This window comes from Leptonychotes weddellii, chromosome 5 (assembly GCF_054177405.1).
Source record: "Leptonychotes weddellii isolate Sample4059 chromosome 5, ASM5417740v2, whole genome shotgun sequence".
NCBI lineage: Eukaryota > Metazoa > Chordata > Mammalia > Carnivora > Phocidae > Leptonychotes > Leptonychotes weddellii.
This window is the reverse complement of record NC_138373.1, coordinates 97,016,210-97,037,360: the sequence shown is the minus strand read 5'-3', so window position 1 is coordinate 97,037,360 and position 21,151 is coordinate 97,016,210. Positions and strand designations below refer to the sequence as shown.

The window sequence follows — 21,151 nt, the reverse complement described above, 5'->3', positions numbered from 1 at the left end:
ATTCAATACCAGAGCCCAAGCTCTTCCCACTACATTGTCCTGGCCTCATTCTTTAAAAGGCAACTGGCTGAAAAATGAAGTCAAATTATTATTTCACTTACATCTTTACAGAGATTTTAGTTATTTTTTTAACTGAATATATTGGAAGGTAAATGGTACAGAGAGATATTTTCTGAGATTGATGCAAAAAACAAAGTTGAACTGAATTTCAGCACTTAAAAAAATGACTTTTCTCCTTTCTCCATCCCTGCATTGAGAAATCATTGCATTTTTTTTTTAACATCCAAAGTATACTTTGCAGTGTGGGAAACATGGGGTTAAAAATAGAATAGGTGGTGACCATACAAAATTAAAATTAAATCATCATGTGTGATAACAGGAGTTAGCTTCAGATAGTCTTTACCCTTAAAAGATCTAAAACATTTACATACCAGAAGAATGCTTGGTATACTGTAGACAATCAGTACTTTTTATGGAATTAATGAATACCTTATGGTACCAATATCCATTGATGGTCCAGGGCAGATGGACAGATTATAAATTCTTTCTAATTAAAAATATCAAAGTATATCTTAATGAAAACATCAAAGCAATGATGTTTTGATTCTTCATTTTATACATTTTGAAGATAAATTAGTCAAGATAAAATTAAATGTATTCATGTTTATTTTCTAGTGCTCAGCTTCTTGTGGTAAAGGTTTAAAGTACCGTGAGGTGCTTTGCATTGACCAATTCCAAGGGAAATTAGAAGAAAAATATTGCAGTCATCTACAGAAACCTCGAACTCACAAAGCTTGTAGATCTGTCAGATGCCCTTCATGGAAAGCCAATAGATGGAAGGAGGTATGTGATGTATTTTATAATTATAAATGTATTTTTGTATTTAAAAAGAAAATCTCAAGTCTATTTTGATAACCTTGAAGTTTTTACTCCACTAAAATGTGTTTTATTCTGTTATACATTTATTTGCACTATGCTCTGAATTAATGTACAGTGTTAACACTTTTGCTAAGTCTATAGTTAAATAACAAATTAGTCAGTTGATTTTTTTGTGACTGTAAACTTTACAAGAAATTCTGTTACTGAATACCAGGGGTGGGGGGCTACTGATAATCATATTATTATTCCAGGTAGTCTACTCCAGGAAACAAACTGAGGATTACAGGAGGGAGGGGGTGAGGGGATGGAGTGACCAGGTGATGGATATTAAGGATGGCACGTGTTAGGATGAGCACTGGGTGTTCTATGCAACTAATAAATCACTGAACACTACGACAACAACAAAAAAAAAAGAGAGAGAGAAAAAAAAAAGGAAAGTATAGATGATGATATATTTAGTGACTGCCTTGTTTCCACACCAAAGTCTTGGATTTGAGCTAAGCTTACATTTTGGAGAAAGGACTGGTATGTTCTAAACAGGATGATGATTGGAGTTAAGAGTTAGGGACATGTCAGAACCAGGGAGCCTGGGCTAGCCTAAGGCTAGAGTGGACACACTTGGAAAGACTTAGCCAAAATGAAGCTGATATATACATGAGATCCAGACTGAGAACTCGGTTAATAAAAGAAGGGTGATTGATAGCTGCCCTGGCATACTCAGGGAAGTAAGCCCAAAATCTAAATTGGGGGTGGCATGCATTTGATCGTGGTTGTCAAACAAAGACCAGCTTGGGAAGTAGCGAAGAGGTAAAAGCCATGAATGAAGTTGGAAATTTTCACTAGAATAATTTCTGGGGGCCTGATCTCAATGGGGATAGGCTTTCAGCATAGCTGTCTGGCTGCTCTCAGCAGGACCTCAGGGGACTTCGCCATTTCTTAAAGGTCATAGTCCTGAGAAGGGAAGGAAAACCTCTCTTCTGCTGATGCAGCTTCCTTGCTCCTGTGTGGTGTTGGAATGATGTCTATTAAAGATAAGGGTTCAGAGAGGAGCTAGAAGAAGTGGGGTTCCTCTGGGTTCCTAAGTCATCACAGTTTACTCTGTGAGGTTAGGGCCTCGGTGCAGGGCACTAGCTTTTGCGGGGTGCTGTGTCAGCGCGTCATTTTTACTGAATAAAAAGCTCCCAAATTGAGCAGGTTTCTTTGTAGAAGAGATAGCTTCTGTCAAGTGCTCACAGGCTGAGAATAATGCTTAATACTTGACTGAGAACTGGGAGCAAACATGTTTATTTCTCATCCCACACACAAAAAACCCCCATATATCTTAAGCATTTGCTTCGACATTGAATTTTGGTAAAGTAATAAAATTATTTTTCATGCTTTAGCAAAGGCTATGATTTAAAAGATTTCCCATTAATCTATTTTATTTTATAAATGCCACTACTACCTACTAAGCTGTTTAAGAAAGGAACACTAGATCGTTCTCTTTCTCCCTTGACCTTGCAGTCAGTCACTCAACAGGTTCTTCCAATTCTCCTTCAAAGTAACTCTTGAATCTCCTTGTGAACACTCCAGTCTATTTCATCACCTGTTCCCAAGTGTGCAATGGCCTCCCTATATGTATTTTTGCCATTATTTACTTGCATATAGTGTGAGCTCTAGAATAACTCAAATTCCTTGTATTTCTTCCTGTCTTCTGTGATTGGCCATTGTCTTTACATGGTCAGTCTACAACCTAACCCATGCCTACTTCTTCAGCATTGTCTCAGGCCACTGAATCTCAGGGACAAAGGATAACTTGTTCACTAAGCACTTAACTTAGTATCTAGTTGAATACTTCTTATCTTGAATATTGTGATTTAGTTGCAAAAAACACTTTCCAACTCTTAATTTATGTATTTGTCGTATTGCGGGTTTTTGCTTAAGGTCGGGGTTTGCCTTATTTTATCTGGACCAGGATGTGCCAGAATTATGGCAAAGTGGCTTTCTCCCAAAGGGTGAAACACTGTAAAGTCACTGAACCCAGCATGTGGCAGGGGCTTCCTAATTCTGACATCAGCCAGGAACTACAGGGAGGGGGACGGGGGGGGAATGGGTGTAGAAGTGGGAAAGGCTTTTTGCTTCTTGGCCACCAGCATGCCTGTTGACTCCCCAGAATTCCCTTGCAGCCCTGCGGCTGCTCCAGCTGCTGTGGTCGGTATTCACGAGACGCTTTCTGACCCTTGACCTCCAGCCCCACAACAGCGAATCAATCATAGATGCTAACAAATTGGCCTTGGCTTACCACCAAGTATGAAATTATATAAGACTCACTTACATGAACATGTTTAAGGGGTTTCTAAGATACAGATATGAATATTCAAAGACTATTAAAAAAAACCACAGATGCTTTTGTACAGAGTCTGCTTTCTTCTCTTTGAATTGGTTTTCCTTGTCATAGAAATTAGCTTCATACACCCACACAGTCCTCAAATCTCTGCCAGAAACAATGACCATTTGTGAAGTCATTGGCTTTTGATTTATTCTATAAAAAGTACCCACATGAAGTTAACAATTGCAGGCTGTCCCTGCACTACATATAATAATATATTCAACAGAAGTGTAATTTCAGAGGTAGTTACGAGATAATCACTGGTTGCTACTTTGTTCCGACTGTATAAATTGTAGCATTGCTTTAGTAGAATCACTCACTATAAAACAATTTCATTTTATTACTATTTTACATTCTACCTCAAAAGGGAATACTCATTTAGCAAATTGTGACTACAGAGGTGCTCAAATGAGTTTTGAAGTAACACTCTTCTTTTGGTATTTGATACCGTTTTTCAATGAAAGGATTTAGTAATGCAGTTTAGTGACTGGTGCTAAACAGAAAAAACATTGGTATAGAGGGCCATTTGTCCTCTGCTTCCAGATGTACACCTTCAGAGGTAAAGTAAATACTAGAATCATTTAAAAGAAAAAAATAACTCCCTCCACTTTCTGAAACCAGAAAGGTTTTTTTGTTCTGTTTTGTTTTTAAACTTAATTTTACCTATTTGGGAATACTAGCTTCGTTTGTATATTCAAGTTTTTAAGGCTAGCATGGTGCTAGAGTCCTCATTGTCTCATGCTCCATCTACTTAGTTCTACCATCCAAATGTAGTTTTCATACTCAGGGGGAAAAAAAAAATTCCAAAATTCTTGCCTCCCCTTGATCATGACAAATCTGCTGGACAACTTAGAAAGATGACCTAAAGAATCTCACTCAACCCTGCTGAATCTAGAGTCACCTGATACCAACCACTTGCCTGATTCCCCTTCTCTGAGACCCATCATTTTCTTTCTACTAGTTTAAGATCAGAGCTGGAACCAAAGGTGATAGAAGTTCCAAAATCTCACCAATCTATTAGCTAGTGCCCCCTTCTCCCAAAACCCCTGAAAAAAGAAAATTTTTGAAACTATATTCTAAATGTTAACATTTTAAGTGATTTTATATTTCTATAATTCCGTATTTTCTATATTTCCAAAAGACATAAACCTGTATTTATTTTCAGAAATTTCTGATGTATACACATATATCTCTTATAACCTAAAAAGATAGTAAATCTTAATTGAGTCCCCATAGCCACTGGGCAAGAACCCAGAACCTCTTCTCTCTTCCCAAGCGATGTTCCTACCATCAAAGATAGGCTGGAGCCCCAGGATGGGGAAGATGTCCTTTTCGGCTCTGGGGCTGAGCAAACTATGCTTCTCACTCTCTTCTGGCTGGTGCAGCCACTCTGTTCTTACCTTTCTGTGCTGCCTGTTCTCTCTCTCCCTTTCTTCTCTTTCCTGATACTTAAGATGGCCTTTCTTTGAGTGGGCTGAGATGACTCACTCTCTGGTTTAAGGCATGTATCTAGGAATTTTCAAGGCAGAAATAACTTTATCTCTGCAAGAAAAGTGAAGAAATGGGAATAGGAAGGGAGCAACAAGGGACAGTCACTTCCTGACATTGCTTGGAGAGGAGAAAACAACAGCTTAAAGAGGCTACGTAGCTTGTACAGGTCACAGACCAAAAGTGTGTGTGTGTGTGTGTGTGTGTGTGGTGGGGAAGCACTTGAACACAGGTCTATTTGAGCTTTCCTTACTATAGTTGCTGTCATAATCATTTCATTATTATCATTATACATCAGCTCATCCTTATATTTCCTGAGCAACATACTGTCACTCTTACGAGGGCACCTAAAGTCAACAATTGTAGATTGCCATTGCATCACACATAGTAATGCATTCGATAGAAATGTAAATTCTATGTTTTACTGAATTCATTGCAAGCTGTTTATATTTTTAAAACGTATGTTGCATAAGTATAACATATATATGCATTTTGCAGCTTATGGAGCATAACAGAGTTTAGTTGATCATACATTAAATATGATGTAGTTGCTGAAATTACTAGCAATATATTAGGCTACATTATTGATGGATAGCATTCAAATCTTTGGCACAGATCCTGCTCACATTTTTGGAGCAGTGCCTATTCCAGAGGACCCATGCTTTAAGAAAAGCAATGACAAATTTACCAAATCCCCAGAGAAGTACAATCAAAAGGTTACAAGTATTTTGTCAGGTCCATTGTGTTCTATTGCAAGTTGGAAAAGCCCTGATGATTATTGGCTTAAACTCAAAGACATTTCCTCTTTACCTAACAAAACTAGATCACTGGTTTTGGGTTTGATTCAGCTGCTTTATAATGTCAGAATGCTGGACTGGCATTTCTGCAATTTTATTGGTCAACTCCTATTGGTCAGAAAATAGCTCTCACTCTTTTAGGCCTTATACCTTCATACTTTCTCCCATGAAAGTGAATATGGATTTGTTCTGTGTTGAGAAGGAGGGCAGATTCTGGACCATGGTAAATGTTTAAAGAAGAATATTTCAGCACAAAATAGCTGAGTATTCGCTAACCTTAGAGTCAACCAAAAATGGAATGACTGCTTTCAGGATGTAGTGAATGTACCCGGATTCAGGGTAGGAAAGTATGGGTAGGTTTGATGGCCCTTCGTTTACTATTGCTGTGAAAGGAATTTCAAAATTGAAGAGAAATTGAAGTTACATATTCCTAGAGTCTCTCCTAACTCCAAATGCTCTATCTACTATTGCTAATATTACTGCCTCACTATTGACTCACTTGAAATAAGGCACAGTTACAAATAACTATGAGGAAATCAAGACCTAAATCTTAATAAGAAATAAGAAATAATGCACCCAGAGAGAACATTGCATATTTGCATTTTAAATGATTTATGAAATAGCAGTTTGATGAACCTATTTTGACAGTGCACATTCTAACATTTCTTTAGGCCTGCTCTCCAGTAGCTAAAATGTCTATAGTACCTGTGGGTTGGCTAGAATTCACCTTCTCCAATTCCACTGTCCAGTCTTTCAAGTGTCAGTCTGTGCAGTGTTCTAGTATATTACATGTAAATAGGATATTTGGCTGATTTTTCCCGTCTGAATTAAATTATGCCGTGTTGGTGAGTTAGTGTATTCAATCATTTGTGTTGTAATTATAGTCTCACATTGCCTTCACATTAGATATCTGGATTTTTTAAAAATATAGAACATGCTTATTAAGTATGTAGTTCTATGAAGCTATTAAATAAGGGTGCATGTTTTAGAGTTAGAGGTGTACCTTGAGAATTCATGCTAGTAAGTCACTCGACTAAAGGGTGAGTAATCCTATCTTCACAGCATCCACCACTGTAGGGGGACCTGGCCGGGCAAAGATTCTGCTTTGGAAATATTGAATTTGAGGTACCTTTGACATATCAATGGAGAAAACACATGAAATTTCTGTAAATACATAGAACATTCTTGTAAACACATGCAAATGTAAATGTCAAAGTCAGAATTAGGATCAAGGCTGGAGAAAACAGATTTAGAAAACTGGTGCATAGAAGAAACTGCTCAGAGTACTCACAGGGTATAAAGAAAAGCAGGTTATAAACAGAATCCCAGGATATGCTAACATTTAAGGCTTAACTGAGAAAAAAGTCAGTAAAGGACTCTGAGAAGGAGCAATCTAAGAAGAGTAGAGTACCCGGAACCTGAGGAGATTTCAATCACAGAAGCCAGAATGGCTCCACATAAAGTGGTCAGTGCTGCTGAATGTGTCCATGAGATTAAGAAAAGATTTGAAACGTTTTTGTTGGATCTGGCTTTTAGGGTTATTGATGACATTGGGTTAAGAAATATTTCATTTAAGCCATATATTCTCTTTTCTGTTCAAATCTAAAATTGCATCAGTTTACTTTTTTGTATTCTTTTAAAAAAAACTGAAAAACAGAAAGTTACTTGTTTTCTTCCAAGCTGTAGACCATCTTTTTTTCCTTTTATGGAAGAGATCCACAATAGTAGTTACCCATGGTCACAGTAGATTTTTCTAAACATGTGCTATGACCAATAAACTATGGGTATTTTTGAATTTTAGAAAATTATATTTGTCTGCTAGAACTTCTTGCTAAGCTGTGTTTTGTGAATTATGTTTTTCCAGGAAAATTTTTTTTTCAGGTTTAGAGCCAGGAAGTTTTTGAAATGTAGCTTATATTTCTGAAATTATCCCTGGAAAATGTTTGCAGGAGCCTTATTTTATAGGCTAAACATTTTCACAAGAGGTTCAGATAAGCTAAACTACCTCCAGACATTTTAGTCTACTTAACATTGTGTCCTGCATGAAACACATACTAAGTTATTTTTGTCTCCATACAATGGAGCTCTTTCTTGTGAAAACACTCAGTGGGGGCAAAATTCAACTGCCTAAGCATAAAATGAAAGTAAGTGTAAGCTATGTAGATAATACTGTTCTTCATAGGTTAAAAATATATATATAAATTCTCTTTCAAGTCAGCGATTACTGCTTATACCCATTGCTTATACCCACTGCTTATACTGCTTGTAATTCTAAATTTTCAAGTGCATTTAGAGTAAAATGCTACAACAGTTTGTACGAGGAATTCAAGTCTACAAGGTGAACCAAGTTCTTAGTTATTGTGGGATCTAAATATTTTTTCATTCATGGTAAATCCATATTCTGCCGATATACATTTATTGTGGAAAAAGAAATTCATCGCTCTGAGACTCCTGCAGAAATATAGAACTTGGTGAAGGACCTGATTTTTTTTTTAAAGATTTATTCATTTATTTTCAAGAGAGACAGAGAGGAGGAGAACAAATGAGGGGAGGGGCAAAGAGAAGAGAATCTTCAAGCAGACTCCCCGCTCAGTGCAGAGCCTGACATGGGGCTCCATCTCACGACCCTGAGATCATGACCGGAGTGGAAATCAAGAGTCAGATGCTTAACTGACTGAGCCACCCAGGTGCCCCAAAGGACCTGATTTTTTACCCTTACAGTATCACAGGGAACAACGATGAGACCACAGATATTCCTCAGTAGGACTTCCAATCCCTTCTGGAATCACAAGGGGTATAGAAAACCAAACTTGCAAATTAAATATAAATACCCCTGGGCATTCTCCACACTCTTTAATGTTGGCACCATAGCTTTTGGTTGTAGCCAAGCTCTGTTGTAAGATGACCTGGCATTCTAGAGCTGCAAAGGCCCTGAGAGTTTACCAAATCCTTCCCCATCCCCCTCAGCACAATGACAGCTCGGCGTCTGGAATCAGGAAGAACTGAGCTTCATCTTGCTAACCAGAAGCAGGAGCTCAGGCAAGTGACTTACCATCTCTGAGCCTCAGGTCCTCAGCACTGCTTGTCAGAGGTAGAGCTGTTATCAAGAATAAATGTATGGAAGTGTTCTATGGAATTTTACAAATAGTACAGAATCTTCTTTGTGCACATAAGAAAAATGAGACCTGGAGAGGCTAAGACAAGATGGTCTAAGTTTAGTTTATACAACCAGCTTCCCCAAGCACTTGTCCATTGACAGATAATCATGAATCAACAGAGAAGCAAATATTCGGATCCCCAAACTGTAGTAGGTGCTGCAAGTATAAAGATGAGTATAACACAATCTTGGAAATTTTTGTTCCTTCGAGGGAGATTATGCATATAGCCTAAGGATTTAAATGATGTTTTAAAGCAATGTAGCAGAATAGTTGCATTGTGCAGCAAGTTGAAAAGATATTAAGAACGTTTAAGTCAGAATAGAGAGTTATCTGTTGGGATGGAGGGACTGATACAACTTGTCATATAACTTGTCATAGTTTCCATAAGGCTTAAGTAGGTATTGCAAAATAAAAAAAAATTATTTGCACATTTGTAAGGAGGCTTCACACTAGACAGTCTTAGAAAAATTCTAATTGCATAATATTTTCTATCCAGTACCTGATGTAATGTTAGGTTATGTTTAAAAGAAACAAGAAAATAGGCCATGGTACTATTTTGCCATCTTTACGTAATTTGATATTTGTTAGCTAATTGTTCAAACCCTTTGGGCTTCTCTGTAGTGCTCTGTGACCTGCGGCGTGGGAGTTCAGCAAAGGGATGTGTACTGTAGACTCAGAGGCGTTGGTCGGGTGGCTGACGAAGTGTGCGATCCATCCACCCGGCCTTATTTTCAGCAGCACTGTTGGCGTCAGGACTGCAAACAGTACCAGTGGGTAGCAGGAGAGTGGCTGAACGTGAGTACTGACAAGCAAACTTTCAAAGACACTGCCTGAAAGAATGTGTTATTCATTTTGTCATTGCACTTCTAGTGTTCAACATCATGTACCAAAACAGAGACACATCGGCAAGTGAAGTGCGCTGATGCACAAAATGTTCACGTGAATGAGAGTTTCTGTGATCCTTCAACCAGACCTCTTTCAATCAAAAAGTGCAGGAACCCTTCCTGCAGGTATATTGTGGTAACAGGAGACTCATCACAGGTAAGGCAAAGAAAGAAAGTTAAGGCATTTTGCTCCTGGGGAAAAAAAAAAAAACTGAGTCTCAAATTTGATGCAGTTGAAACTGGGTCTAAATTTGCATCTGGGGCTTGGCAGGGGGATGTCTGGGTGGCTCAGTCAGTTAAGCATCTGCCTTCAGTTCAGTTCATGATCCCGGGGTCCTGGGATCAGCCCCACATGGAGTTCCCTGCTCAGCCGTGAGTCTGCTTCTCCCTCTGCCCCTCCCCACTGCTCGCATGTGCTCTTTCTCTCAAATAAATAAGTAAAATCTTAAAAAAATAAATTTGAATACAGGGGCAGATAATGGTATGCATATCAATCTAGGGAATGGAACCACTGACAGTTGGATGGTGCAGAGAGAGTAATAGCAACATGTATGTTAAACTGTAGTTCAGTTCTGTTCTAGTTCAGTTCTGAAGTGTTAGTTGGGACCAACTGTGAAATCAACTACCAGGAACAGTTTGGCAAATTGGCCCTGAGGAGTTGCCTGCTTTTTAAAAACAGCTTTTTTGACACATAATTTACAAACAATAAAACACACATATTCAAAGTGTATAACTTGCTAAGTTTTGATGGGTGTACACACCCATAAAACCATTACTATATTCAAAATAAAGAGCATCTCCATCACCCCCAAAAGTTTCCTAGTGCTACTTTATACTTCCTTCCCCTCTCCCTCCCAACTATAGGTAACCTAATCTGTTTTTTTATGTTAGGGATCCCTCATTATATTATTTTGCATTTTCTAGAGTTTTGCATAAACGGAATCACACAGTATGTACTATTTTTGGTTTGATTTTTTTTTTTTAAGATTTTATTTATTTGAGAGAGAGAGAGCATGAGTGGGGTGAGGGGTGGAGGGATAAGCAGACTTCCTGCTGAGCAGGGAGCCCGATGCGGGACTCGATCCCAGGCCTCTTGGATCATGACCTGAGCCAAAGACAGATGCTTAACCAACTGAGCCACCCAGGCACCCCTGTCTAATTATTTTGATGATTTTACGTATTTTGAGATTCAGTCAGGTTGTAGTATGTATCAATAGCGTATTCCTTTTGATTATTAAATAATATTCCAGTATATGGATAGCTTCCAGGGCACTAATCTTCTGTGATGTCTGATTTGCCATTAATCCCCATCCTCTCTATTTTTCTTAATCTCAGGCAGTGTAATATTTATCTTTAGAAGTTTGATTTTAGCTTTTTTAGTTCTTTCATGTCTCTACTTTTCGAATATGCTACAATTAGTAATAACTTTTTAATGTCTTTCTCTGCTAATTCTGACATCTATGTATGTACATTTACAATTGAGAGAATTTTAGTATACTCTCAAGTTTGTGCAACCATCACCATGATCTAATGCTAGAACATTTTATCACCCCAAGAAGAAACTCCATATATATTAGTAGTAACTTCTCATTTCCTTCTTCCCCTGAGCCCCAGACAACCACCTACCTATATTCTGCATCTATGGATATTCCTGCTCTTGGCATTTCATATAAATTGAATCATACAATATGTGGTCTTTTGTATATGGCTTCTTTCACTTAGCATGGTATTTTTTAAGGTTCATCCACGATGTAGTATATAGCCATCATTCATTCCTTTTTAAGGATGAATAATATTCCATTTTAGGGATATGCTACATTTTGTTTATTCATCAGTTGATGGATATTTGGGTTGATTCACTTTTTGACTATTCTGAATAATGTTGCTAAGAACATTTGTGTACGAGTTTTTTTATGAATGTTTTCAGTTTTCTTGGTAAATACATAGAAGTAAAATTTCTGAGTATTATGATAACTCTTTAATTTTTTGAGGAAATTCGAAACTGTTTTCCACAGTCGCTGCACCATTTTGCAATCCTACAGATTTTACACACTCTTGGAATAAATCTCACTTGGTCATGGTGCATAATCCTTTTTATTTGTTTCTGGAATTGCTTGCTAGTGTTTTGTCGAGGATTTTTGTATCTACATTCATAAGAGATATGGGTCTGTAGTTTTCTTGTGGTATCTTTACCTGGTTTTCGTATGAGGGCTATAATGGTCTTGTATGATGAATTAGGAAGTATCCCTTACTCTTCTTTCTTTTGCAAGAGTTTTGGAAAGGTTAATGCTAATTCTTCTTCAAACATTTGATGGAATTTACCAGCAAAGGTTCTGGTCCTGGGCTTTCCTCTGTGTAAAGTTTTTGGTTATTAATTCAATCTCTTTGTTATAGTTCTGTTCTTTCTCTCTCCATCCTAGAGTGTATTGTTCTTGCTGTTTGCTTGGTTAGTGATTTTTTTTTTTAACTCACTGTAAAGTCTGTATCCTTTGTCACATGTAGTCACTGAAGTTTTTGCTTGATTAATTTAATTGTGAGCTAATAATTGGATAGTGATTTCCTTACATACCTAGAACCAATCTCTAGCCTCTGCTAAGAAGCTCTGTATGTGTAGGCATGTTTAACACTCAGCCAGGGAGTTGACAACTCTTCCTTAAGCTTAATGTCCTGCTTTTGTGCATAGCTTGCATGTCAGTCAGAGATGAGAGTGTAGGCCCTTCCCAGGTGCTTCCTGGGCATGTGTAGAGTCCTGGACAGGTGCACAACCTTATGCATGTTCACATGTTTCTAGATTACTATGAATATATTGGAGCTTTTCAAAGCTGTTACAGACATTTCATTTCCCAGATTTTCCTTTTAAGCCTTTTCAACTAGCTTATTTTTTGCTCCATCTGTTGTCCCTGCTCTGGAAGCTGCAAAATTAAACAGTGGCCTTTAATTGGGTTCAACAAATGCCCTTAGGGAAAATGCTTTTAGCACTGGGCAAGCTCTGAGTCAAGTCAAATAAAGATAGTCTTGCAAGCAGGATTTTCTAGAAAACCATCAAACAGTTCAAATTATGACAATTCTATGGGAAAGAGACTTTGAAGGATGTTCAACCCAGTTCTGCCTCTCTTGTGGCTGCCAGGCTGCTGGGTTTTGCCATGTTTGCAGGACTATTGAACCATGAGAGACAATGGACTCTGAAAAACAAACTGAGGGTTCTAGAGGGGAGGGTGGTGGGAGGATGGGTTAGCCTGGTGATGGGTATTAAGGAGGGCACGTTCTGCATGGAGCACTGGGTGTTGTATGCAAACAATGAATCATGGAACACTACATCAAAAACTAATGATGTAAATGTATGGTGATTAACATAACATAATAAAAAAAAAGGACTATTGATTTTGAAGGCTACTATGGAGCTAGAGAGGGAAGCATGCGTATAGCGTGAGTCAAAAGACCACAAATCTCCCTCTTCATTCGGAGACAGCCTTGTTTTATTTTTATTTTTATTTTTTTAAGATTTTATTTATTTACTTGACAGAGAGAGACACAGCGAGAGAAGGAACACAAGCAGGGGGAGTGGGAGAGGGAGAAGCAGGCTTCTCACTGAGCAGGAAGCCTCATGTGGGACTCGATCCCAGGACCCTGGGATCATGCCCTGAGCGGAAGGCAGACACTTAACAACTGAGCCACCCATGCGCCGGACAGCCTTGTTTCTTAAATAAATACCTCCTGGATTGCTGCAAGCCTTTGGTTAATTTTCAATGTTCTGGGAAAGTTAATTCGACAAATTTTGCCAGTTTCTTCATTGCTTTTATGGAGGAAAGAATTTTCAGAGGCCCTTACTTAGTTTTTTCACTCACCTTCTTGGTCTGTTTTGAGAGATGGATTTTTCTCCTCATTATGGGTTATATTTTCCTGCTTCTTAGCATGCCAGCTAACTTTTTTTTTGCCAGCTAATTTTTTGATTGCGTGTTAGACATGAATTTTATCTTTTTGGCTATCAGATATTTTTATTCCTATGCATATATCATGAGCTTCACTCTGGAATGAAGTTATTCTTTCTGGAACAGTTTGATCCTTTCTTGCCTTGCTCTTAAGACTTGTTAGGTCAGATCAGTGCATTATTTGTTCTAAGGTTAATTATTCCCCTCTACTGTGGCAAGACCCCTTTGAGTACTCTACCTATTATCCCATGTATATAAAGTTTTCCAGTCTGGCTGGAGGCAGTTGGCATTCTATTTGGTCCCATGTGAGTACCAGATACAGTAATTTCTGTCTTTTGATTGGTTCATTCTTTAGCCTCACTTGGTGTCCTCACGTGTGTGTATGCACTGGTCAGAACTCTGCTGTCCCCTTGTGTTTCCTTTTCTTGTTCCAAGACCTGGAAGCTCTCTCAAGGTAGCAGACTGGAGCAGTTATAGGAGCACTTGTTTTATTTCCATCTCCCAGGTATCATTTTATTGCCTAGTGTCCAGTGTTTGAAAAGCCATTGTTTGATATATTTTTTCCAGATGTTTTTATTGCTTCAGGTTAGAAGACAACTTATTTCTTGTCACTCCATTATTGCTGGAAGCCAAAATCTGTTTGCCCATTTTTTGATCTTTAATTGATGTCTACATCACTTACCTATTTTAGTCAAATGGTATTATACATCACATTATATGGTTTAAGATAAATGTATGCTAACTTATATATAGTTACTAGTAAGTTAAGGCTAATAACTATTCTTTATTTCAGGTAAGAACTCATAATATGTTCCATTTCTCTGAAGTTGTGTCTACCAGAGATAAAGCTTCATCCAATTAAACTATTCTTAGCAGTGTAATGGAAAACAAAACCAAAAAACATAGGCACTACAAATAGACAGTCTAGCATGAATCTGCATCCTTTCCATTTATTGGCTCAACTCTGGAAATGTTACCTAATGTCTCTGAATATTTGTTTACTCATCTATAAATTGTGCTAAAGAATAAGATTATTGTGGGGATGATATAGCCTAGTGTATAGGCAAATAGTAGGCTCTAATTAAGTTTAAGGGCTTTTTCTCCCCTTATAATTGTGTATTTTTCAGTGTGCAGGTAACTGTGGATTTAGTTACCGACAAAGGATTACATATTGCATTGCAATCTGGCCTACTGAGAAATATAAGCTTCATCAACTTTGGCCTATAGACTATCAAGAATGTCCTGTGCTGCCTTCCCCTCAGGTTTACAAATGCAATTTTAGGAACTGTTTGCATGTGGCCACTTGGAAAGTGGGGAAATGGAGCAAGGTTAGTATATAATTATGAATTGAAAGCCTTTTGAATGAGATTTTCTAGGTGTAGAATGCCTGGTAATCTGCATGTCTCACTAGATCTCAGAGTTGTCTCCTACCCCTTCTGTCTATAAAAACCACTATCAGTTACTTGTATAAAGATTTCTTTTTCTATGCTTCCTATAATCTGCTTATAAGCAGGGACCATAGCTCATAACTTATTTCTGTTCCTCTGAGAGTCTTTCACAGTGGCTTGCATTTTGAGTAGATGCTTAAGAAATATTTATTGGTTAAGTAAAGAAGTAAATAGATCTAACTTTTGAGTAATGAAAGTCGTTGGCACTATATTCCATTTCCAATTTGATAGAAAGCAATGAATATTGCATTGCAATCTTAGCATATAACAATGAGAAAAACTCTGCAGTCTTAATAATCATCATTAATTAATGCATATCAGGCGATGCCTGGGTGACTCAGTTAAGCTTCTGCCTTTGGCTCAGGTCATGATCCCAGCGTCCTTTTAACCATTATATACTTCACCGCCAAACTGTACCCTTTTCACAGTGTTCAGTGACTTGTGGAGCTGGGACAATGGAGAGAAGAGTAGAATGCATGGCTGAAAGTGGCTGGTCCAGTAACTTATGTTTAAAGCGTTTAAAACCAGATGCTCAAAAGAAATGTTACATCAATGACTGTAAGTAATAGACTTTAAAATTCTACCTAGTACCTAAGTGTTCCTAGGAAGTTTTCATTAAAATTTGAAGGTAAATATTTGTAGCAGTCATATGCTCCACAAAACAAGATGTTTGTTTTTTCAGAGTAGATTAATATTTGTGTGACTGAGCTAAATTCATGCTCTGCTTGTAATTTGTTCATTGTCCATAAGTTGTATTCACTTGTCCTTGAAGGTAAAACATTTACCAGCTGCAAAGAAATCCAAGTGAAAAACAACATTACCAAGGATGGTGACTATTACCTTAACATTAATGGGAGAATACTAAAGGTATTTTGAAAACAGTTTGCATTTGATTTTAACATTGGCTGTTGATTGGAAAAAGCTTTTCTAAATGTTCACATTTTCCCTTTAGATCTATTGTGCAGACATGCACTTGGAAAACCCCAAGGAATACATATCATTGGTCAAAGGTGAAGAAGACAACTTTTCTGAAGTGTATGGTGTTAGGTATGTGGTTTTTGGTTTATCTGTGGATTTTTATGGTCCATCAAGAGAATTAGAAGTTCCAGCTTTCAGAGTGACACTTGGGTATCTCACAAGTGGGACAAGTAATTTAGGAGCATGTGGACATATTAGGACCTAAGCCAGATGTTGTCCATGCCTGTTGAATACAAAGGACTTGAGTATTAACATGTGCTCACAGAGAGACTGACTAAGAAGAATACTGAGGGTGAGCTGTGAAACAACAGAGAAGAGTTTAAGAGCTAGGTGTATTTTAATAGAAATGAAGTTAATACTAGTAATAAAATCTAGGAGAACTATAGCTGAATTATTTTCCATAAACCATTCTTGAACTTCCCATTGAGAATTATATGTTAATCTTGAGTGATTTTTACTTCTTTCTCATTTAACTTACTGACACTATCATACTGAAGAGTGTATCTTCTCACTTCCAAAGTTTACCATTTATCTACGCGATGGGGGAATTACTACATCTAATACTAAAAATATTCTAATGTTGTTTCAGACTACAAAATCCATATGAATGTCCTTTTAATGGAAGTAGGAGGCAAGACTGTGCGTGTAAAAATGACTACCTGGCTGCTGGGCACACTGTTTTCAGCAAAATAAGAATTGATCTCAATTCCATGCAAATTAAAAGTAAGTGCTGAATCTCTAAAATAGAAAGTTTCTATTTGCTAATGAAATTCTAACAATAAGTTGGCATATGTGGTAACCAGGGTAGAGAGAAGGGCCTAGCATTGTACAATAATTACTTAATTTTTTAAAAAGAACTTATTGGGTACATAATTCCTTTGCAATAACGGGGACCCTTAATAAAAATGTAGTGGTAATGACAGTGATAAGATGCTGCCCTTCTAAGATATAAGCCTCTACCTTAAAATCCCCAGTTACATTAAGGACAAGGAAGTTAATATCCTCAATATAGTTGTTAAGCCTTTTGCAGGGTTTAAAGTAATAATTAACATTAGTTTCAGTTCACAATTTGTCAAGTATTTTCCCATAAATTGTCTCATTTGATCTTTTTCTTTTTTTTTTTTTAAGATTTTATTTATTTATTTGACAGAGAGAGACACAGCGAGAGAGGGAACACAAGCAGGGGGAGTGGGAGAGGGAGAAGCAGGCCTCCCACTGAGCAGGGAGCCCGATGCGGGGCTTGATCCCAGGACCCTGGGACCATGACCTGAGCCGAAGGCAGTTGCTTAACAACTGAGCCACCCAGGCGCCCTCATTTGATCTTTTTTATACCTCTGTATTAGTTAAGGCAGAATTGCATCACATTGTTGCCAGTGATGAAATTAAGATGTCCTTATAAAATTAAGTGACTTGTCCCAATTCATACAGTTAGTAATTGGCATTGAGAGTTAAAGTCCCACCCACAGATCCCTGCTTCTGTACCTGGTGCCTTTCTAAGATTTTTTTTTTTTTATTTGACAGAGAGAGAGAGATAGCGAGAGCAGGAACACAAGCAGGGGGAGTGGGAGAGGGAGAAGCAGGCCTCCCATGGGGCAGGGAGCCCGATGTGGGACTCGATCCCAGGACCCTGGGATCATGACCTGAGCCAAAGGCAGACACTTAACGACTGAGCCACCCAGGCGCCCATACCTGGTGCCTTTCTAGGAAGTAATTCAGAGTATAATAAAATCAAAACATATTTATGGAAGCTAATATACACTGAACATGATGCAGCATTTCATCCTGGAACTTGCATACCTACAAGAAAAGGCAGTGAAGTTCATTTCAGAAACAGAAACTCTATATTGCAATTGAATCACCAGTACCTAGCATGGTCCATAAACTATAGAAAGAAACAAAAAATTTATTGAGACAGGGAATGCATGAGTACATAATCTCTATATCACAGTCACATGATGATGAACTGTTATTGTTAGTAATAATAGCTACCATTTACTGAACACCCACTGTTACTGCATCGGGGAAGCATTATACTGTTACGTTTACGACTCTGGAGTTAGACCATCTGGGAGTAAATTCTTTGCATCCATTTACCAGTTACATGACCTCGGAACCATCTCTTTAAGCCTAAATTCCCCAATCTGTAAAGTGAGAAGCTGCCTCTCGGGTGTTTTTTCTTTCTTCTTTTTTTTCTTTTTCCTTTCGGTTGAGGATTAAAAGATAATACTTGTAACATACCTAGTAAGTGCCTTGCATATAGTAAATGCTCGATAAATGCCGGTTGTTATTTAATAATGTATGTTGTAGCATTGCTAAGTACATAAGGGGAACTTGGTAACTTATTTGCTGTTTATTAAGCGGTTATATTTTGTTATTTTATCAAACAACTCTGCTATTTGCCAGGCATTAGGCTGGGCCCTGAGAATACAATGTATACATTTTCAACTCTCTGGTCTCTCTTTTCTTTCCTCCAGTTTGGGTGGCATAAACCCGGTCTTGATTAAACATTTCCCCTGTACTGCGCTTGCAACATGAAACATGAGTGTAGCCCCTTATATACTGCCCTTCTGACTGATCTCCCCTTAAATGCATGACTACTAAGCTACATGCTGCTTGGGTAATCCTGTTGCCCTTCCCTAGTTCATTTCCACCCCCACACCCCTAAATGCCTAACTAACACCTTCTCCTCTAGCTTCAAATTTCTAAAATTTCCAACACTTCCACTTTATCTACTCATTGCTGATGATCTTGCTTCTTGTCTCACTAAGAAAATAAAACTACCAGAAGAGCTTTTCCACAACCTACCACCATCCCATCTACAAGCTACCCAAATCTTCACCTACAGACTTTTCCTTCTCTCCTGCTTACTGTGGGTGAACTATTCCCACTCCCACCTAAGGCAACCCTCTCTTGTTCTTTAGTCTCATCACTCTGTACCTATTCAAGAACATTTGCTCAGCAAACTGAACACCCACTGTTCCTGCATTGGGGAAGTTTCGAGAACATTTGCTCAGCAAACTTTCCCTTCCCTCTTAAATGACCAATTCTACCTCCATTTCTCGAAATCCAGTGACAAGTTCTTGGTTTTCATCTTACTTGATTCCTGTCCTGGCCACTTTCTCCTGTCTTTTTCACAGTTTCTCAGCTTGACTGGTTATTCTTCATCTTCCACAACACTGAATGTTGAAGAGCTTTAGGACACAGATCCCTTTGGGAATCTCATTCTATTTATAGATTTCAAGGGATGGTCCCAAATGTATATCTTCAATTTGGACTGTTACTCTAAACTCCAATATTCAGCTCTTGACTCAGCAAATCCACATGAATGTCTAATAGGCATATCAAATTCAATGTATCCAAAACTGTACTTTCAGTATTTCTTCTCACATCCACTCTTTCTATCTCAAATTTTTATCATTTCAGGAAATGGCACATATAATCTCCTAGATACTCCAGCTAAAAATCTAGCAACAGCTTAGCTCCTCCCTTTCTCTCACACCTACATGCAATCCATCATCAAATTCTGTCAGGTGAATCTCTAGCATACATGCTACTATGGACTGAATCATGTCTCCCAACATTCATATGATGAAGTCCTAATCCCCAGTGTGATGATATTTGGTTATGGGGAGATAATTAGGTTTAGATAAGGTCATGAAGGTGGGGCCTTCCTGATGGGATTAATGCCCTTATCAAAAGGGGAAAAGACACCAGAGCTCTCTCTGCCATATGAGGAGACAGCAAGAAGGATGACCATCTGCAAGCCAGGAAAAGGGCCCTCGCCAGAATGTGACCATACTGGCCCACTGATCTCCCCCTTCCAGCCTCCAGATCTTAGAGAAATATATTTATGTTGATTAAGCCACAGTTCACAGTGGTTTGTTACGGCAGCTTGAGCTAAGACACATATCAAATACCACTTTCTCACTACCTCATTGCTACCACCTTCATCTGAGTCCACACCATTTCCCCCTGGATTATTAAGCCAACTAAAATTGTCGAATTCCTATTTTGGTATTGTACCACTCTCCTGCCTCCTGATCTACATTCTCAACAGAGAAGCCAGAGTAATCCTATAAAACATAAGCCACATCATATTTTATACATTTCCATATTTCATCTTTTTAACAACCTGAACTCTGATCAAAACTCTCTGAACATTTACCATCTAACTCAAAGTAAAATAAAAAATCCTTTCAACGGTCAACAAAGCTCAACATGACCTCCCCACCTCCATCACTTCTCTGCTCCCTCCTTGCACACTCTGCTCCAGACATACTTGTCCCTTTGCTGTTCCTTGAACATATCAAGCATGCTCTCACCTTAAGGCCTTTGCACTTTGTTCTATTTGCCTGGAACAATTGTGCTACGTTACCTGTATGGTTTACTCCTTCATTTCTTTTGGGTTTCTGCTCAATTTCACCTTCTCAATCAGGCCATCCTGGACCGCTCTCCATTCCTAAAATCTCTTTCTCTCCTTCTTTTAACTGATTTATTTTTTTCTATAGCAATTATCACCCTTAATATAATGTAATATTTACTTTATTACCTGTCTCACTCTGGTAGGACTCAGGTTCCATCAGTCTCTTTCCTCCACTGATACGTTCTTAGAGTACTTAAAATAATATCCAATTCACAATAGGTTTTATTTTTTAAAATTTTTTATTGTTATGTTAATCACCATACATTACATCATTAGTTTTTGATGTAGTGTTCCATGATTCATTGTTTGTGCATAACACCCAGTGCTCCATGCAGAACGTGCCCTCTTTAATACCCATCACCAGGCTAACCCATCCTCCCACCACCCTCCCCTAGAACCCTCAGTTTGTTTTTCAGAATCCATTGTCTCTCATGGTTCATCTGCCCCTCCGATTTCCCCCCCCCTTCATTCTTCCCCTCTTGCTATCTTTTTTTTTTCTTAACATATATTGCATTATTTGTTTCAGAGGTACAGATCTGTGATTCAACAGTCTTGCACAATTCACAGTGCTCACCATAGCACATACCCTCCCCAATGTCTATCACCCAGCCACCTCATCCCTCCCACCCACGCCCCACTCCAGCAACCCTCAGTGTGTTTCCTGAGATTAAGAATTCCTCATATCAGTGAGGTCATATGATACATGTCTTTCTCTGATTGACTTATTTTGCTCAGCATAGCAACCTCCAGTTCCATCCACGTCGTTGCAAATGGCAAGATCTCATTCCTTTTGATGGCT

The 21,151-nt window shown here is 38.2% G+C and overlaps 1 protein-coding gene across 1 annotated transcript in view; it reads left to right on the top strand.

Annotated features, from left to right (window-relative positions):
* Window positions 1-21,151, top strand: part of ADAMTS20 (ADAM metallopeptidase with thrombospondin type 1 motif 20) — a 160,158-nt gene that overhangs the window by 116,352 nt on the left and 22,655 nt on the right. Inside the window, exons 29-36 of the mRNA XM_081818953.1 lie at window positions 676-843; window positions 9,312-9,485; window positions 9,561-9,731; window positions 14,631-14,831; window positions 15,380-15,509; window positions 15,724-15,818; window positions 15,904-15,998; window positions 16,519-16,660. Of these exons, the coding sequence (XP_081675079.1) occupies window positions 676-843; window positions 9,312-9,485; window positions 9,561-9,731; window positions 14,631-14,831; window positions 15,380-15,509; window positions 15,724-15,818; window positions 15,904-15,998; window positions 16,519-16,660 (1,176 nt within the window). The remainder of the gene's footprint in view (window positions 1-675; window positions 844-9,311; window positions 9,486-9,560; window positions 9,732-14,630; window positions 14,832-15,379; window positions 15,510-15,723; window positions 15,819-15,903; window positions 15,999-16,518; window positions 16,661-21,151) is intronic.